This window comes from Zootoca vivipara, chromosome 11 (assembly GCF_965207765.1).
Source record: "Zootoca vivipara chromosome 11, rZooViv2.hap1.1, whole genome shotgun sequence".
In the NCBI taxonomy this organism is placed as follows: Eukaryota; Metazoa; Chordata; class Lepidosauria; order Squamata; family Lacertidae; genus Zootoca; species Zootoca vivipara.
In genome coordinates this window covers 16,744,970-16,762,625 of record NC_142594.1, presented here as the reverse complement: position 1 = coordinate 16,762,625, position 17,656 = coordinate 16,744,970, and the positions used below count along the sequence as shown (strand labels likewise).

Here is a 17,656-nt window from a genome sequence, read left to right as displayed (position 1 = left end):
ACTGGTCATCCAATCTTTTCGTAGCAACCAAGAACCCTTTCGTGGCTATTATTGTGTCGATGTGTCAGGCTCCGACAGCAAGAGAACATGGTTGAAATCTGGCTATGCAGTTTACAGTGGTACCTCGACTTATGAATGACTCGACAACTGAATTTTTCGACTTACGAATGATGCAAATGGACGCATGCTTACAAATTTCTCGACATCTGAACGGAAACCGTGGCGGTTTTAGATAGGGTTTTTTCGACTTACGAATTTTTAGATGGGGTTGCTTCGACTTACGAATTTTTCAACACATTCATATGGGAAATCGCGTATCCAATTGCGCTTTTCGACTTATGATTTTTTCGACCTACAAAGGTGCCTTCGGAACGGATTAAATTCGTAAGTCGAGGCACCACTGTATTTGTCATTTGTCCTAGGGCAGGAGTGGCCAAGCCCTTTTTGCCAAAGGGTCGTATCCACCCCTCCAGGCAGCACATCCTAGTGGTGGGTGCGGCCAAAAGCAGGTGTGGCCACCACAGTCTCAAATGTGCAGTTGACACACAACACACACAATGACAGGCACACAAACAGGCACAAAGCACTCCTCCCATGCAAATCAGCTGAGGATGAAGGGCCAGGGGCATAGCGTGGGGAGCACACAGGTGTTTGTGGCCCCAGGCGCGCAATTTTTGAGGGGACACAAACCAGGCACCCCCAATGTGGCCAGCCTGGTGCTCCGCCCACCAAGGTAACATTGGCCAGCCGGGCTCCCCCCTGCAAGGCAGGCAAGTGGCTCAGTGTGGCCCCACTTTGCTATGGTGGGTGTGGGGTTGCTCCAACAGCAAGGGCTGGGCTGGCACCCCCCTCCAGTATGGTGTGCACACATGGCGCCTGCCCTGGGCACTGGCAAACAATGTTACGCCACTGTTGAGGGTTATCACCCCATCTCTGCTCATCAAATGGTCAAAACGATGACCAGGCTACTCAGGGATCTGCCCACTCCAATATTTTGGTTTTTGCTAAACTTGGTGGGGTCCTGGAGGATCAGGAATATTGGGATGGGGGCAGATCCTGCCCCAGTATTGGAGGCTAGCCACCTTCATCCCATAGCCTGCCACCCGCTTCGATTGGAGAGATGCCTAAGCCCACGTGTTTATGAAACTTTTTTTTTGCAAGATATCTTCATTAACAATGAAAATTTTTAAGATAGGGTAAGCTTAATTTTTTTATCAGTGTGTTAGTGTGACTAAGAAAGTAAGCAAACATTTACTACTTACCAGTAATGCATTTAGCTTCGATACCAGCTCTTCATAAGCACTTATCTCCCGAACGTAATGCCCAATGTCAATGAAGCTCTCAAACAAGTGTGTAGGGAAGAGTCTACAAAATGCAAAACTATTTATTTATAGAACGCCGCATAAATTTCACACCTAATTACATTTGGGGGGGGGGGAATGTCTAATTTCACTTCGCTGAATAATACCGTAATTCTTATTGCTTTCACTGGTTTTCTTGGGACAAAATTGTGTTAGTAAGGACCACACGGATTTTAGTGAGATAAAGAAAGGGTGGTTGACATGTGACTCTCTCTCCAAATGTTTTTGGTTTCCAACTCCCACCAGGCCCAGTCAGCATGTCCAATGACAATGGAAGGTGGGAGCTGTAGCCCCAACAGGAACAGATGAAGGAGTGACTGGATGGACAACCCTGAACTGGTCAGATCCCCTATCTTCAAGCCAAAGACCATTTAACATTTAAAAATCCTGTAGCTCTTACAAAGTACAGTTATATTCTGCCAGTATAAATGTAATATTAAGGAGTTGTAGCCATGTAACACAAGAAACAGAACAGATTGTCTACTTCAGTGTTTCCCAACAGGTGGTCCGCGGACCCCCAGGGGTCCGCGAGCTATGCCAGAGGGGTCCGCACCGCTGCCCAGCGCTGCCTGGGGCTGCTTTCCGCGTCCGCAGGGAGGGCGTAGTTCAGCACGGCTACTGATTGGCTGCAGGAAGCGCCAATCAGAAGGGGCAGCCAATCAGAAGGGGCAGGAAAGAAGTATCCGCCCAGGCGAGGGAGGGGAAGGCTGGCCGGCAGGAAGAGCGAACCAGAGCGTGGGAGTGTGCGGAGGAATACAGCGCCGCGCCCGAGAGGACATTTCCTGGCGCGCGCCTCCGTCCTGGCTCCCTTGGGGATGATGGGGACGAGGGAGCGCCCTTCCCCGCCAGGGCCTTCGGGAGCTGCGTGCCGGTTCGGCTGCCTTTGGTCCTCGCAGAGGCTGCAATGCACGGCCTGGCACGCGCGGCGGCGGCTCCGCGGCCTCCCTCCCACCCGCCAGCTGCGTGCCTCAGCTCCCGCCAGTAGCAGACAGAGCGCAAAGCTCTTCCCGGCCCCGCATCACTCTCCTCTTCCCTGGTAGCTCCCGACCCTCTGCAGGAGACTCTCCCGAAGGGGCAGGAGGAGCAAAAGGGAGCCCAGCACCCCACTTTCCTGGGAATGGAAGAAGATGAGTTCGCCTTCAAAGTGAGCACTTCTTCCATCTTCCATTGCTGCTCCTGAGCCGTACAGAAAAAGTTTGAACGCCAAGAAGGTTTAAAAAATGTATTCTGTGTTTTTACTTGTAACCAGGCAGTTTATATTTTCTTCTGTGGCTGTTCTCCTATGACATGGTGTTTTTATGTTAATTTGCACATGCATTTCCACCAACTATGAAAACTATTTACTGTATGATATCATAAATACTAATGTCGATCTGATTCTCAGGGAGCTGTACCACTACAGGAGAGCTATGAGCTGCCTTGCTGAAATCTAAGTAAAAAAATTCCTTCCAGCAGCTCATACCAAAATAAAAAACTTAGTTGGTCTTTAAGGTGCTGCTGGAAGGAATTTTTTTTATTTTGTTTCGACTACGTCAGACCAACACGGCTACCTACCTGAAATCTAAGGTTTGTAGGTGCACAAAAATATTTTGAAAACAGCTGCCTTGGGGTTAGAATCATAGAGTTGGAAGAGACCACAAGGGTCATCTAGTCCAACCCCCTGCAGTGCAGGAACCATCTCTAAACAAATTAATGGGGGTCCTTGTCACAATAACAGCTCGATGTGGGGTCCTTGAGAAAATTTTGTTGGGAACCCCTGGTCTACTTTATTGGCTCAGACAGTAGCTTCAGAACAGCCAGCCTTTGAACCCCACACGAGTCTTTTCAAGGGATGTTTATTCAGAGTAGAAATACAGTCAATGAGCATGACAGTCTGCTGATTAATTTGACCTCACTAGAAAGATGGCCTTGGATTTAGTTTTAGAAACACTGAAAATGATGGAAAAGAAAATACAATGTTTTTAAACAGGAAAGCTGCTATCCCTAATTTCATTTATGCTTCCACTCCAAAAAAGCTTATATGAATCATGTCACTGATGCCGAAGGCTGATGGAAATACTTCTATGTGCTAAAAGTCCATGCTGAACCCAAAACATCTGAAATATCTGCTCAACATCTGATCACATGAAGGTTCTCTATCTTGAGCCAATATTAAATGGAAGAGAGAGAGAGAGAGAGAGAGAGAGAGAGAGAGAGAGAGAGAGAGAGAGAGAGAGAGAGAGAGAATTTTTAATGCATTATTCGACTGCAATGTTTCCAAACTGATGACTGAGCTGTTTTTCTCCTCAACTGAAACTGGAGGTACACTTCACTCAAAAAATAAATATGAATTTCCTTGATCAGGTCCCAGAACAACAGGCATGTTATCTTCTTATCAGACAAAAATATATCGCCAAGGGCCACTGCTCCATGATAAGGAGCATAAACAGGCAAATTAATAAATTACAGTAGTCTTTTTCTTCAAAGTCACTCGTGTATTTGGTAGAAGCAACATCAACTCGTGAGTCAAGACCCGGACGCTGTTCCGGTACAATCAGTGTTTCTTCCCACAAAGGGGCTTAATCGTGAAGCTGTACAATGAAGTCTAAGCAGTATATAATCAATAGTTCAGAAAAATGGGCAAATCTGTCCATGGTAAGAACAGAGAGAGGCCTTCCAGCCTTCTAGTTGTTAGCCTATTAATGCTCTGGTTAATAATCTCTCCAGGCTTCTTGTCCACCCTAGTCAATCTTTAGGAATGAACGAGACAATGATGATGGTTCATCCTCTGTCAGCAACAGCCCAGGATGTGCCATTTGATTCCAGTGCATTCTTAATTCATTCATAGAATCATAGAATCATAGAGTTGGAAGAGACCACAAGGGTCATCCAGTCCAACCCCCTGCCAAGCAGGAAACACCATCAAAGCATTCTTGACATATGCCTGTCAAGCCTCTGCTTAAAGACCTCCAAAGAAGGAGACTCCTCCACTTCCGGTTCGTCGCGGCGGTGAGAAGGACGCAGGGACTTCGCGTGTCGAGGTCCCTGGCTTCTCGGAGGGGGGGGAAGTCCGCAGAGCGAGCGGACTCCCCATAAAAGCACCGGATAGAGAGTTCCGGTGACTCAGGCATCCAGCGGCTGCTCCGTTTGGCGGATCCCCCGCGCCCGAGAGCTCAATAGAGCGATCGTGAGCCGGCGGGGTTGAACCGCGGGAGCCATTTTGGGCCACATCTTACCTCCGGGAAGCGAAGCTCCGAGTCCTGACCCGGCAAGCGGCGGATTCTTCCGATTTAAATTAAAGATTTCCAAAGAAGTAAGTGGAACTTTGATCTGGATTCTAAATTTGCCGATTGGAAAAATAGGAGAGACTTTAAAGAAACGGAAGTCGGTCTCTTCCTAATGGGAAACTGGGAGGCGTTTTAAAAAAAAAACCTAAGCCGAACAACGAAAGAATTTGGAGTTGTGGACCCGAGAGGGAAAAAAGACCTTTTTGGAACCATCTCAGCCCCCGAGTCCGGCACCCCTTGAGGTACAGCGGCATTAAGGGGAAGAGCGCTTTGACAGCTGTCAAAAGCTGTCAAACTGTCAAAAGACCGGGTGGATTGATTGCATTGTTGTGAACAGTAAAAAATTGTTTTAAAACGTGATAGAACTATTTAAATTGGAAGTAAGAACGGATTTGGGATTGAGTTAAGAACTAAGGAAAAGAACAGCCAAAATGGAGTCGATCGTCTGAGAAAGGAATTTTCCAGTACCCATTGTTCCCTACCCCCTGTTTATCTGCGGTTACGAGAAGTATGAAAACAAAGCTTTCTTGAGCCTTCCAGGAGACTGTGCTGAACTATTTGCTGTCATGGGAAGACCTTTACAAGGAACGGCAACATCCCAACTTATCACCAGTCGAGACTGAAGTCCAAGTCCAGGACTTAGAGGATAATTTAGACTTGGAGACTGCTGAGTCTGAGACTGTGTGTGAGGAGAAACAACTGGATGAAAGTACTGAAGAGGACTTGGACTATGACAAATTTGTTTGGGATGAAGCAAAATATGGTTTCCAAAAGGAAGAAAAACAAGCAGAACAAGAAGATGAGAGGCAAAGGAACTTAAAGACTAATGGAATTGAAGATCCTGGAGGGGTTAAAATGTGGAGTGGTGTTTTTGAGGGATGGGAAGGACAGGGGCAGGGGGGGGCAAAGGCCTGGAGATGGATTTGGGAAAGAATGGGTGTGGGGTAAAAACTTTAGTTAAAAGGTATTGTTTTGGTTTTTGAAAGACGGTTTTCGAAATCTTGGCATGATAATGGAAATGCTGAACCAATTGGGGGGAAAAGACTTAGGGAGAGGAGATGGAATGTAAAAAAGAAAGGAAAAAAAGTTATGTTTTCTTAAGGGAGCATAAGAATGGTTTGGGAAAGAATTTTTAAGTTATTGTAAATTTTTGTAAGTTAAGTGAGGTGTTTAGGCAGAAAGCTGCCTACCCCCCTCTCCTTATTCTGAGGCACTCAGTGGCAGGGGGTGCCCAGATGGGTGAGGAGGAAATGGAACCTTGGAAGTGCTGTGCCCTGCGGGTTCCTCTTGTGGCAGGAGGGGACCTGTGGGAGGGCAGCATGAAAAAGGAGGAGGATTGAGTTAATATTATTAGATTAAGATTTGAAACTGAGTTGGAAAATTCGCCACAAGTAATTAGAATTTGTTAGGAAAACCATGAGGAAGACTATCGAGGGAGTCGCAATTAAAATGTCAAAATAATAAGAACTGGGAAGTTTTAACTTTTCCCAATTTTCTTTTTCTCTTCTTCTTTTTTTTCTGTGTTGTATGTTTGTAAATATGATTATGAAAGAGTTGGGGGATGCGAATCCCCATAACTCCTTCCTCCCTGTTCTCTCAGTGGCGGGGGGGGGGATATGGGGGGAGGAGGGAGGGGGGAAGCTGAACTCAATTCACAATTGGACCCCTTTGATTCTTAAAGCACACGGGTTCCACTGGTGGCAGAAGTGGACCGGTGGGTGGAGGGAAAATGAAGGGACAGTGTTATATTGTATGTTTTGTTTGTGTCTGTCTTGTTTGAAAATCAATAAAAATCTTTTTTAAAAAAAACAAAGAAGGAGACTCCACCACACTCCTTGGTAGCAAATTCCACTGCCAAACAGCTCTTACTGTCAGGAAGTTCTTCCTAATGTTTAGGTGGAATCTTCTTTCTTGTAGTTTGAATCCATTGCTCCGTGTCCGCTTCTCTGGAGCAGCAGAAAACAATTCCTTCTAATGATGATATTGCTCAGGTACTCAGAGTGAATGCATTCAACACCTCAAGTTTACAGCTCCCAGCCATACTTCAAAGTCCCTCTTGCTGTACTTATTCTACCGTAAATCAGTTTCTAACTGCTTCAATGACATTTGACAATGTCTGAAATACAATTCCTTTAAAAAATATAAATGAGCAGATCAATGAAATGTTACTACCCCCAACGCAGAGGTGCCAGGAATGTTTCTAGAGCTCTCCATGCGGCACCTGAGCTTTTGAATTGGACCTAAAACACAGTTACAGTACCGTACGTTCTCTTTGCAGAGACATCTATGGACAACAATGTCATCCATCACATTTTCGGTTCCCCCCAGCTACAGAACAGTAAATCTAACTAAGACTTAAGCCTAATGCTAAGCATTAACCTGCAGGCTTTTTGTTGTAACTCAAGTGAACATTTTGAGAGCGTAATCTCTTCTAATATTAAATTTGCATACCTTTTGAAAAGATGTCTGTTCCTTTCCATACTGAAAAGGAATCGCAGGGCTCTGAAGGCATAGCACTGGAGAGAGGGAAATGCATACATTAAGGTAATTCCATGTGCAGAAGCATGGTCACATTTGGCTGCTTTTGGCTGAGAAGTCCATGCCTTTAGACTACTAAATAAGCAACCGCTTGTAGCCAAAGAATGTGGCCTAAAAGCTTTATCTTTCTGAAGTACAGTGGTACCTCGGGTTACAGACCCTTCAGGTTACAGACTCCGCTAACCCAGAAATAGTACCTCGGGTTAAGAACTTTGCTTCAGGATGAGAACAGAAATCACGCGGCTGTGCAGCAGCAGCGGGAGGCCCCATTAGCTAAAGTGGTACCTCAGGTTAAGAACAGTTTCAGGTTGAGAACGGACCTCCAGAACGAATTAAGTTCTTAACCCAAGGTGCCACTGTAATGGAAGGAAAATATTTTTTTTTTGCTAGAAGTTAGAAAGACATCCATCTTCATTTCAATTTAGTGCATGATGGTAAGAACCGTTGCTGCTACCAATATGAATTTGTTGGCACTCCCAAACCTCTATTGGCATTTAAATCCATGTTTAAAGCAAGCAATACAAAAATGGCTAATCCCGTAAAAATGTCAGAATGATCAAACCAACTAACTGGATACAGAGATTCAGGAACTTGCGTCAGTGAAAAATTATTTAGGTGTCTTACTTCATAAAGTAAAGCGTAGAATTTGAAACTACTGTGGTGCCTCATACATTTTCATACATTTCCTTTATTTTCTGCATTACATGGTAATGCATTTTTCAAAATGATTGGAACCATATCCGCATGCAGTCACGCCATTAAACAACCAGTTGCAGAATCCAGCATGTAGAGAAGGAGAAGGGGCTTCAATGTCATAAATAGCTCCTTGCCTCTCGCTGTGTCATTACCTGTAATAAATTAGCTTTCACTGCATTCCTTTGTTTATTAGGTAAAATCAGCTTTGCTATTGTGTAGACTCCATTTTCCTGAAAAAGCACACATTGAAGAATATACATTCAATATACATTCAAACAGTCAAATGTTAAACAATAACTTACACATTGTGAAATGAAAGGCAAATGTTAAGTTCTTGTGAAGGAACCTCTCAACCTATTCAGTAGAAATCAAGTCAGCAGGTCCTCAGTAAAGGAAGACATTGTGCTTTACAGCTGTGGTTCCCAATTAGCTAAGTACTGCGGACTTTTCAAGGGCCAAGTCATGAACTCCCTACGGTACCTTTGAAAAATTTGATAGCTGTGTGGTAGTTCTTGTTATGTGAATGGTGCCACGAACCTCCTGGGCAAGTTATGTGCACCCCCTGGGGTCTGCGGACCACCAATTGGGAACCACGGCTTTACAGTATTTATTTATTTGTACCGGTGCTTTTTTTCTAGAAAAAAGTAACAGTTGTTACTTCATGTTTAGAGAAGCTTTAAATGTTTGATGGATTACTATATTTTAATATTTTGTTGGAAGCCGCCCAGAGTGGCTGGGGAAGCCCAGCCAGATGGGTGGGGTATAAATCTATTATTATTATTATTATTATTATTATTATTATTATTATTATTATTATTATAGGTGCCACACTTTTTAACAACAAAAAGAGAGAGATGCCAGTACTATGTACCCTTGAGTACCCTCTGAAAAAAACCCCACTAATCTGTACATTTATATCTCGCCTTTGCTTCAAGGAGCACTAATGGTTCTCCCCACTCTCTATCTTATGCTCACAACAACCCAGTGAGGTAGGTCAGGCTGAGAGACTGTGACTGGCTGAGAGTCACCCAGTCAACTTCATGGCCAAGTAGGGATTTGAAGCCTGGTCTCCCAGGTCCTAGTCTGACACTCTAACCACTACACCACACTTGCATGTTACAGGTCTCTGAGAAAGAGAGATGGGAGCTTAACCACATTTTCCTTATGAGCCTGTGCCTTGCAGCATTCTTCATAGGATCTGTCTGTCTTACTGGGTCCAGTATACCTCAGTCCAGCATATCTGAAGGAGCGTCTCCACCCCCATCGTTCTGCCCGGACACTGAAGTCCAGCTCCGAGGGCCTTCTGGCAGTTCCCTTGTTGCGAGAAGCCAAGTTACAGGGAACCAGGCAGAGGGCCTTCTTGGTACTGGCACCCGCCCTGTGGAACACTCCCCCATCAGATGTCAAAGAGAAAAACAACTACCAGACTTTTAGAAGACATCTGAAGGCAGCCCTGTTTAGGGAAGCTTTTAATGTTTAATAGATTATTGTATTTTCATTTTCTGTTGTAAGCCACCCAGAGTGGCTGGGAAAACCCAGGCAGATGGGTGGGGTATAAATTATTATTATTATATTATTATTATTAGAGATAATATTATTATTATTATTCAGCTCACAAATTCTGCCTCCTGGATTTCCTTTTCCTGCTATTACTCACCCACAAAATACTCTTCATCCCTGCCTGTTTGGTGCTGATAACATCAAGCTTATCCTAACTATATTTTTTTGGTCTTATTTTCTCAACCTTATTCCATTTTCAGCTTGGCTCTTATCACAGCAAGCCCTGCCTTCTTCCATTCAACCCCCCTGTTTCTTTTACACTCTCTGCTCTCTTCTCAAATTCCCTACAAAGCAAGGTGGCATCCCTTCTTTGAAAGTTAAATCAAAAGCTTTTTCCTTACTTTTTTTTTCCAAATTCCAAACATTTCACACCTGTGCATGAGACACACACAATATCTAAGAACCAATATCAACCAAGCCACCTGCAAACAATTTTTTTGCATCCACTACCAAATTAGAACACAATAAAAATAATAATAAGCAGAGATTAATAAGTATATTAGGCAATCAAAAAACCTCTTACTTGAACGACTTGGTGAGCGTTGGTATCATTCAGGACCAATTCAGTAATTGCAGCACAACAAGCTAAAAAAAAAAATCGCCACAATTGTTTATCTTATATAGTTCTTGGGAAGCATGATCAATAATGAGGCTTCTACTACTTATATCCATTAGGCTGTTTTCAACTAATTCAGGCATCCCCAAACTTGGCCCTCCAGATGTTTTGGGACTACAACTCCCATCATCCCTAGCTAACAGGACCAGTGGTCAGGGATGATGGGAATTGTAGTCCCAAACATCTGGAGGGCAGGAGTTTGGGGATGCCTGCCCTAACCAGTTATAGAATCCTGGGGAGATAATTTTAAAACTTCCTGTCATACTCTGTGGGGTTTTTCTTTCTTTTTTTCCCCACCTCCCTGAAACCTTGCCCCACTTTGCTAGAGAAGGCAAAAAACCTGAGCCATTTAATATTATTTTCCCTCATCCCACAAACCTCAAATGGCGAGGGCACAGAGCCCTCAACAGAAAACCTACTGTGGACTAATAGTTCAATCTCTGCAAAGTTCTTTGCTCGGGCATCGGTTATTGCATTGAGTGCAAACCATCTCTGGGCAATTCATAATGTATGCACCTGCTTGAAGGGAAAACGTATTTTCTTGTATCTCACGAGGACTTAAATCTTCCGAGAAGCGAAGCTGCTGGATTCTCCCTGCTGCGTTCGCACTGGATAAACTCCCGATGGAAGAACGATCGGAAAATAGATTTCGCTCCCTGGGAAAGCAAAAAACACAATGAAGTGAAGATGTCAGGGGATTCTTGCGACTACTCTAGAGTAACGACGCTCCTCAGGTTACTTTTCCATAACGTGTTTATTGGTGCTGCTATGTACAGTGAAGAAGGTGTAGAAACATGTCTTCTTACTCCGATGCAGAATCCGGAAGTGCCCCCCGGCGCGAACGCCCCCAACATAAAAGTCGCGGGACACTGAATCTCCTCCCCTTTCTTCTCTTTCGTAATTCCGGAACCGGAGGAAAGGGTCTGCGTTCCATGTTTTCCCTCTCCCCCTTTTCCCCTTCTCTCTCCTCCCGTCTGTGGAGTCTGGGCTCTTTCATCCTGCCTGAGCCCGGGCACTCTCTCTCGGTGTCCTGACTGCCCTCCCCCGAGCCTGTGCTTCCTTCGCTGCTCGGGGAGGGGCTGCTCTTGATGATAGGGGGAGGTACTCTGTACTCTCTCCCCCTTACAGAAGCCTTTGGGTGCCTCTATCAACCAGCTGATAATAAGAATCTATTTACTTTTGAATTAAGAACATCAATGTTCTATATATCCTTGAGCAGCATATTGAAACTCATAAGCTAGGAATAACAGTTCAAGTGTGTTATAGAAATGGGATAAATAAAACGTTTGGCCAGGTATTTTTATGGGGAATGGATAGTACTGGAAGCAATATGTGAATAATTATTAGTTGTTAACAGGGGTGCCAACTTGAATAAACTATTGGGAGGGCAGGTCCCCTGCCTAATTGATCACGATACAGTGCACACATACCATTTGAAAGGCAATGCCCATCAACTGGGGGAGGGGCTCAAATATTTTATTGGGGGGAGCGACGGGACCTCAGCCCCTAGGAGTTGGCTCCTATGGTTTCTATATTATAGAGAGTGTTTTTTAAAATAAAAAAGAACCCTCAAGAACATAAGAAAAGTCCTGCTGGGTTAGGACAAAAACCCACATAGTTCAGCATCCTGACATCTGCAAGCAGGACCTAAATGCTTTTCAAATATTTCCTCCTCCTCCTCATTATTATTGTTGTTGTTGTTGTTGTTAAAGGAAAAGAAAGGGATAAATGCGAACTTGCAATTCTCAAGAAGCTAAGCTCCAGGTTTACATGGAAGACGTGGTTAGAGGATTATGGTTAAAGCAGGCTTCCCCAAACTGCGGCCCTCCAGATGTTTTGGCCTACAACTCCCATGATCCCTAGCTAACAAGACCAGTGGTTGGGGAAGATGGGAATTGTAGTCCAAAACATCTGGAGGGCCGAAGTTTGGGGAAGCCTGGGTTAGGGGATCTCTATTCACATGTTCAACATATCAGAAGGGAACCGTTGCAGGTTGACTTCTGTGCAAGTTCAGCAGTGAGAAGTTCACCCACGGTGGATTTCAGCACCGTGCTTCAAAAAAGCTGCTGCTGCCAATCCATTGCTTATCCAGCAATCGCTACACATTTTGAAAGACACATCTTGCGTTCTTATGACTTTGCACTACGAGAAATCTTCCAACAGAGCCATATCGGTACTAGAAATCAAAGCCTTGCCTGGGTGGGTGGGTATCAATTTCCATATACATTTGAGCAGGCAGCCCTGCCCCGGCAATAAATGTTATATTTAAATATATAACTGCAGTCAAGGTGGAAATACGAACCACTTTTCTTTTCTTTTCTTTTTGAAAATTCAGAAATTGCCTCTAGGCAGCCTCATTCCCGATGACCTCCGAAACCTACCCTTGTAAAATATGCAGGAGTTGCTTGATACCGCCCCAAGTACGAATTTCCACACTGGTATCAGGATCTTCGCAAACCTGGACTAGAATCCAGACTACACTCCACAGAAGCTTTAAGTGATCCGAATGGAGCAAACTGAGAAGGATGGGGACACCTTCGTACAACTTGACTTGCTCTTTGACATGAGATTCTACACAGAGAAGACGGAGCAACTCGGCTGTCAGCCTGCAAGGAAACCAAGAAATCATCATCATCATCATCTAAACAGTAGAAACTCAAGTCTGCCTGTTAGATTATCCAGATAATTGAATAGCCCTGCATTTATCCGTTGTAACACAAACAAGTTACACAAAGTGTCTCCTATGTTGCTATAAAAAAAATCCTAAAATTAAACCCACATGCTGTATCATCAGTCACAAATTTAAAAATATATGTAATTCATTCATTCTTCATTATTATCACACTGGTCAGGCCCACCAAACCATCAAAGTTGCCTGCCAAGTCCTCACCCCAAACCATAGCTGCCAAGTCTCCCGTTTTCCCCGGGAAATCCCCGTTTTTCCAGCTGTTCCTAGCTGAAAAAACTATATTTTTTTTCATTTTTTCCCGGTTTATTCTGGCGCGGCGGCCATTTTGGAACTGGGCGGAGCATGCTCAGAAGCGACTTTTGATGCTGCTCTGCCCAATTCCAAAATGGCTGCAGTGCGACTTCTGGCACGGCAGCCATTTTGGAACTGGGCAAAGCAGCATCAAAAGTCACTTCTGAGCATGCTCCGTCCAGTTCCAAAATGGCGGCAGCGCTACTTCCGGTCTGCTATTTTCGGCCCGGTCCCTTATTTCTCTGACAGCAACTTGGCAGGTATGCCCCAAACCAATCTCTTTCTAGGGCACCACTTCTTCCCCTTGTATGCTGCCATTGCTAGCAAGTTGGACGGCTCCAGAAACGAGGGAGGGAGGTTCCTTTCCTCCACACCCAAGTCTGTGATGGACAGTCTCAAGAGAAGAATTGTTCCTCTCCTCACAGCCTAGTGCTGGGAGGGAGATCTGTTCCTCTGCTTGATTGGCAATGATCACCAGGGTGGGGTAGCATGTCTTCCTGGGAGTGTGGGCTGCATGGGTGGCAAGTGCGTGCCTGCCTATGTACAGACAAGTGTCCCTATGTTCCAGGGACAGTCCCGGATTTACAGTTTGATTCTGGAATGTCCCGCTTTCCTTTAGGACGTCCCTATTTTCATCGGAGAAATGTGGGAGGGTATGGAGTTATGTGGCCCCCCGAGACAAGGAGATCAGTAACGGAACCACCTGGGATGAACAAAGACATAGGATTCTTATCTCATTATGCATGATCAAGCTTTCTTTAGCGCCTCAGCCCTTGCTTTTTCCCCGCAGGACCAATTGCAGTCATCAGCAGTCGTTAACAGCCGTCAACAGGTTTACCACTCCTATCAGCCCATCACCCATTCCCGCCCACCCACCCCCACCCTCTGTATATACATAAGGGTCTGGCCCTTCTGTTTCAAGTGTATCTGAAGAAGTGTGCATGCACACGAAAGCTCATACCAAAATAAAAACTTAGTTGGTCTTTAAGGTCTTTAAGGTGCTACTGAAGGAATTTTTTTATTTTGCTTCGACTCAGACCAACACGGCTACCTACCTGCACAACCTTTAGAAGACATCTGAAGGCAGCCCTGTACCGGGAAGTTTTTTTTTAATGTTTAATGTTTTATTATGTTTTCATATATGTTGGAATCCGCCCAGAGTGGCTGCGGCAACCCAGTCAGATGGGCAGACTATAAGTAATAAAATTATTATGGAGTAGGATGTTCCTATTTTTATTGGTGAAATGTTGTGGAGTATGGAGTTATGTGACCCCTGAGCCAAGGGGATCAGTAACCATACAACCTTTAGAAGACATCTGAAAGCAATCCTGTATAGGGAAGTCTTTTTAATGCTTTGTGGGTTTTTTTGTGTTGGAAGCTGCCTAAAGTGGCTGGGGAAACCCAGTCAGCTGAGTGGGGTATAATTATCATCATCATCACCACCATTAAAAAATTTGTCCAGTAGCACCTTAGAAGAAGTGTGCATGCACATGAAAGCTTTTACCAAGAACAAACTTAGTTGGTCTCTAAGGTGCTACTGGACCATTTTTTTAATGGTGGTGATGATGACATAGCACATAACAATTTTTATATATATATTTCGACTGCATCAGACCAACACAGCTACCTACCTGAATCATCACAATTTATTATTATTATTATTATTATTATTATTATTATTATTATTATTATTATTATTTGGATGTAGAGCCTTCATTATACACCTTTAGGCGCCAGGCAAAAATGTTCCTTTTTAACCAGGCCTTTGGTTCACCTGATTGACATCCTATGTCTTTTAAAATGGGGGAGTGTTTTGGGGGAGTGTTATTGGGTTATTGTTTTTATTTTGATCTTATATACTGTGGTCGTTTTTGTGAACCGCCCTGCCTGAAACCTCCGGGTATAGGGCAGTATATAAATTCAACAAATAAACAACAACGTGTGGTTTGTAAGAACAGGGAGATTGGGTTAGCAATGCCCAAATTCACCTTGTCCAAAATAATTCAGCCCTTGAAAAGGGTTAGCTATACCTGCCATGGTGTATTAAATCTTAGGGTGCTTTTACATGCAAGGTGCAGCTGATCTCTCATGCTATTTCTGGGACCCTTTATTAATTGTTTATTTGGGGGGGGGGAGGCATCTGTAATACGAATGAGCTTTCTAAGCTGACCAAAGTGAGCTTGAGCGAGATACGGGAATTCACCCAGAGAATGCAAAAGCCTGGGATCATTAAGCATGGAGAAGCATGCACTGGCCTTGTAAGCACAAATTCCAATCAACCTTTGCATTGCTTCAGTTTCAGAATTACTATCCCTCTCTACCGAGAAAACTGTCTTCCTAAAAAATGCCATATTTGGAAATCTCATATTTTCTACTTTACAAGTAGAAAGCATGTGGTTGGAGAAAGAGAATGGTTAGCATGAGCTAAGTGACTGGAAACCGTGAACAGAAAAAGATGGGCAGAAATTAATTCAGCATCCTACCTTTTAGAAAGCAAGTCATATTCATGCAATATCACCAACAAATTCTCCACAACATTAAGCTCGCTTATTTTCTCTCGGCATCCGGGACTAAAATGGAAAATTATGAATGTGTTATTTTTTTTCAGTTGCACTGTAGTAGCATATCATTCATGGCATTTCTATGAATGGAAATTTCCTGCAGTGTGAGAATTAACCCTATGTAAAGAATTTGAACTTTGCCATCATTTAAATGAATGCAAGTCTCAGTTATAAACATAAAAACATAGTACTAATAAGAATAGGAATCTCCATGCAATCAACCCTCAAAATCTAGCCCAAAGAAAGAAAGTCTCGCACTGTTCCCCGAGATAGCAGGCTTGGCATTTGGAAAACTGCTAGAAGAAATATTCTTGTCTAGCTGCTCTAGACATGGTCCTGCCATTCAAACACAGTGCATTTGGTGGTATTGTTAAAAGTGGGCTCAGCCACTCCCAGGGCTCAGGTTTTAAAATGTTAACACCTCCAACCATGAATTGTGCTCCAAGGGTAAAAGAAATTCAATATACATTCCAGAGAATAGAGATAATGGCACCCCTTTTATTACATCAGCATCCGATCCCAGGTAATTGTAACAACCAATTACTGCTGCTGGAAAGATTTTGCATTTCATTGCAATCTAACTCCAACTTCTATAGACGGTTTGCATTCTCTCCTTTACACCCATGCTCTACAAATCTGACAACCAAGAATCACACAATAATAAATGGTTACAGGTAGGTAGCCGTGTTGGTCTGGATCGAAGTAAAATAAAAAAAATTCCTTCAGTAGCACCTTAAAGACCAACTAAGTTTTTATTTTGGTATGAGCTTTCGTGTGCATGCACACTTCTTCAGATACCTGAAGAATACTTCTTCAGGTATCTGAAGAAGTGTGCATGCACACGAAAGCTCATACCAAAATAAAAACTTAGTTGGTCTTTAAGGTGCTACTGAAACAATAATAAATGTGTGATCTGAAGCAGCATACATAGTTTACAGAATGGAAAGCAAAAGTGTAAACACAGCCAATATTAGGAGGTGGGGAAACTCAGGCCTAGGGTCCACATACAGTCCCTCCAGACCAGGGGTTGGCGAAGTTTACCTCGCCTGGGCTGGATCACTGCAGCGGAGATCCCTCTGTGGGCTGGATTATGTGCGCATATGAGCACCCGCGCCCGCAATTTCCGACATCTGCACAGATGCAATTTTCAGCGTCTGCGTCTGTGCAGACGTGATTTTCATCTGCGCATGCACAGACACAATTTCCAGCGCCGTAGAAGCGAGTCTCCGCGCTGCGCTGGTTTAGCGCAGTGTGCAGGGACTCACCGAGTGGGCAGCTCGGTTTGGGGGCAGCTCATGGGCCAGTTAAATGACCCCCATGGCTGCTTGTGGCCCATGGGCCTTAGGTTGCCAACCCCTGCTCCAGACCTCTCTGTTCAGCCCTCAGGACAATGCCCAGGGCACACACACCTAGACAGCGACGGATTTACGTATAAGCTAAACAAGCTATAGCTGAGGGCCCCACTCTCTTGGGGGGGGGGGCAAAAAAATTAAAGGGGAAAAAACTGGATGTACATTTCCAAAATATAAAAATAAAACCTACATACAGCAACAGAGTTTTGTGTTGTATAGGCTCCTGTGATGTAATTAATGGGCCCCGCCTGCCAGCCTGCTCCCTTAAAACATCACTGGTTTGCTAATTTCTATATATAGTGTGCCTACATTCTGCATGTGCAAATGGCTTTAGGTACCTATTAGGTCCATAAATTACCACATAGCATATATTCAACACAAAAAACAGCAATAATTTGTTGTTGACAAAGGACAGCTGGACATATAAAGGGGCTCATTACCTTCAGTAGCTTAGGCCCTGATCAAACCTAAATCTGGCCCTGCACCCAGATCATTCCCCTCACAGGCCTTGCTCTGCCTTCTGTGCTAGCGATTTTATCGAAGTGGAATTTGTCCTTGAACTGTGATAAATCACTTTTGCTGGCATAGATAAAGAGCAGTGGGTGCCTGGCCACACCCACTGCTGGTTGCCGGGCCACACCCACTTTGGCCACACCCACTGCTGTGTGCCGGGCCACGCCCACTTTGGCCACACCCGCTACTGATAAGCAGTCCCTAGAAAGTTGC

The 17,656-nt window shown here is 44.2% G+C and overlaps 1 protein-coding gene across 4 annotated transcripts in view; it reads right to left on the bottom strand.

The window, feature by feature from the left end:
* Positions 1–17,656, bottom strand: part of NEK10 (NIMA related kinase 10) — a 107,491-nt gene that overhangs the window by 67,571 nt on the left and 22,264 nt on the right. For all 4 annotated transcript variants that reach the window (XM_060280658.2, XM_035130104.3, XM_035130103.3 and 1 more), the window contains exons 11-17: positions 15,501–15,587; positions 12,419–12,643; positions 10,554–10,693; positions 9,945–10,006; positions 8,014–8,091; positions 7,079–7,143; positions 1,263–1,365 (exon numbers count right to left, since the gene is read on the bottom strand). In XM_060280658.2, the coding sequence (XP_060136641.1) occupies positions 1,263–1,365; positions 7,079–7,143; positions 8,014–8,091; positions 9,945–10,006; positions 10,554–10,693; positions 12,419–12,643; positions 15,501–15,587 (760 nt within the window). The remainder of the gene's footprint in view (positions 1–1,262; positions 1,366–7,078; positions 7,144–8,013; positions 8,092–9,944; positions 10,007–10,553; positions 10,694–12,418; positions 12,644–15,500; positions 15,588–17,656) is intronic.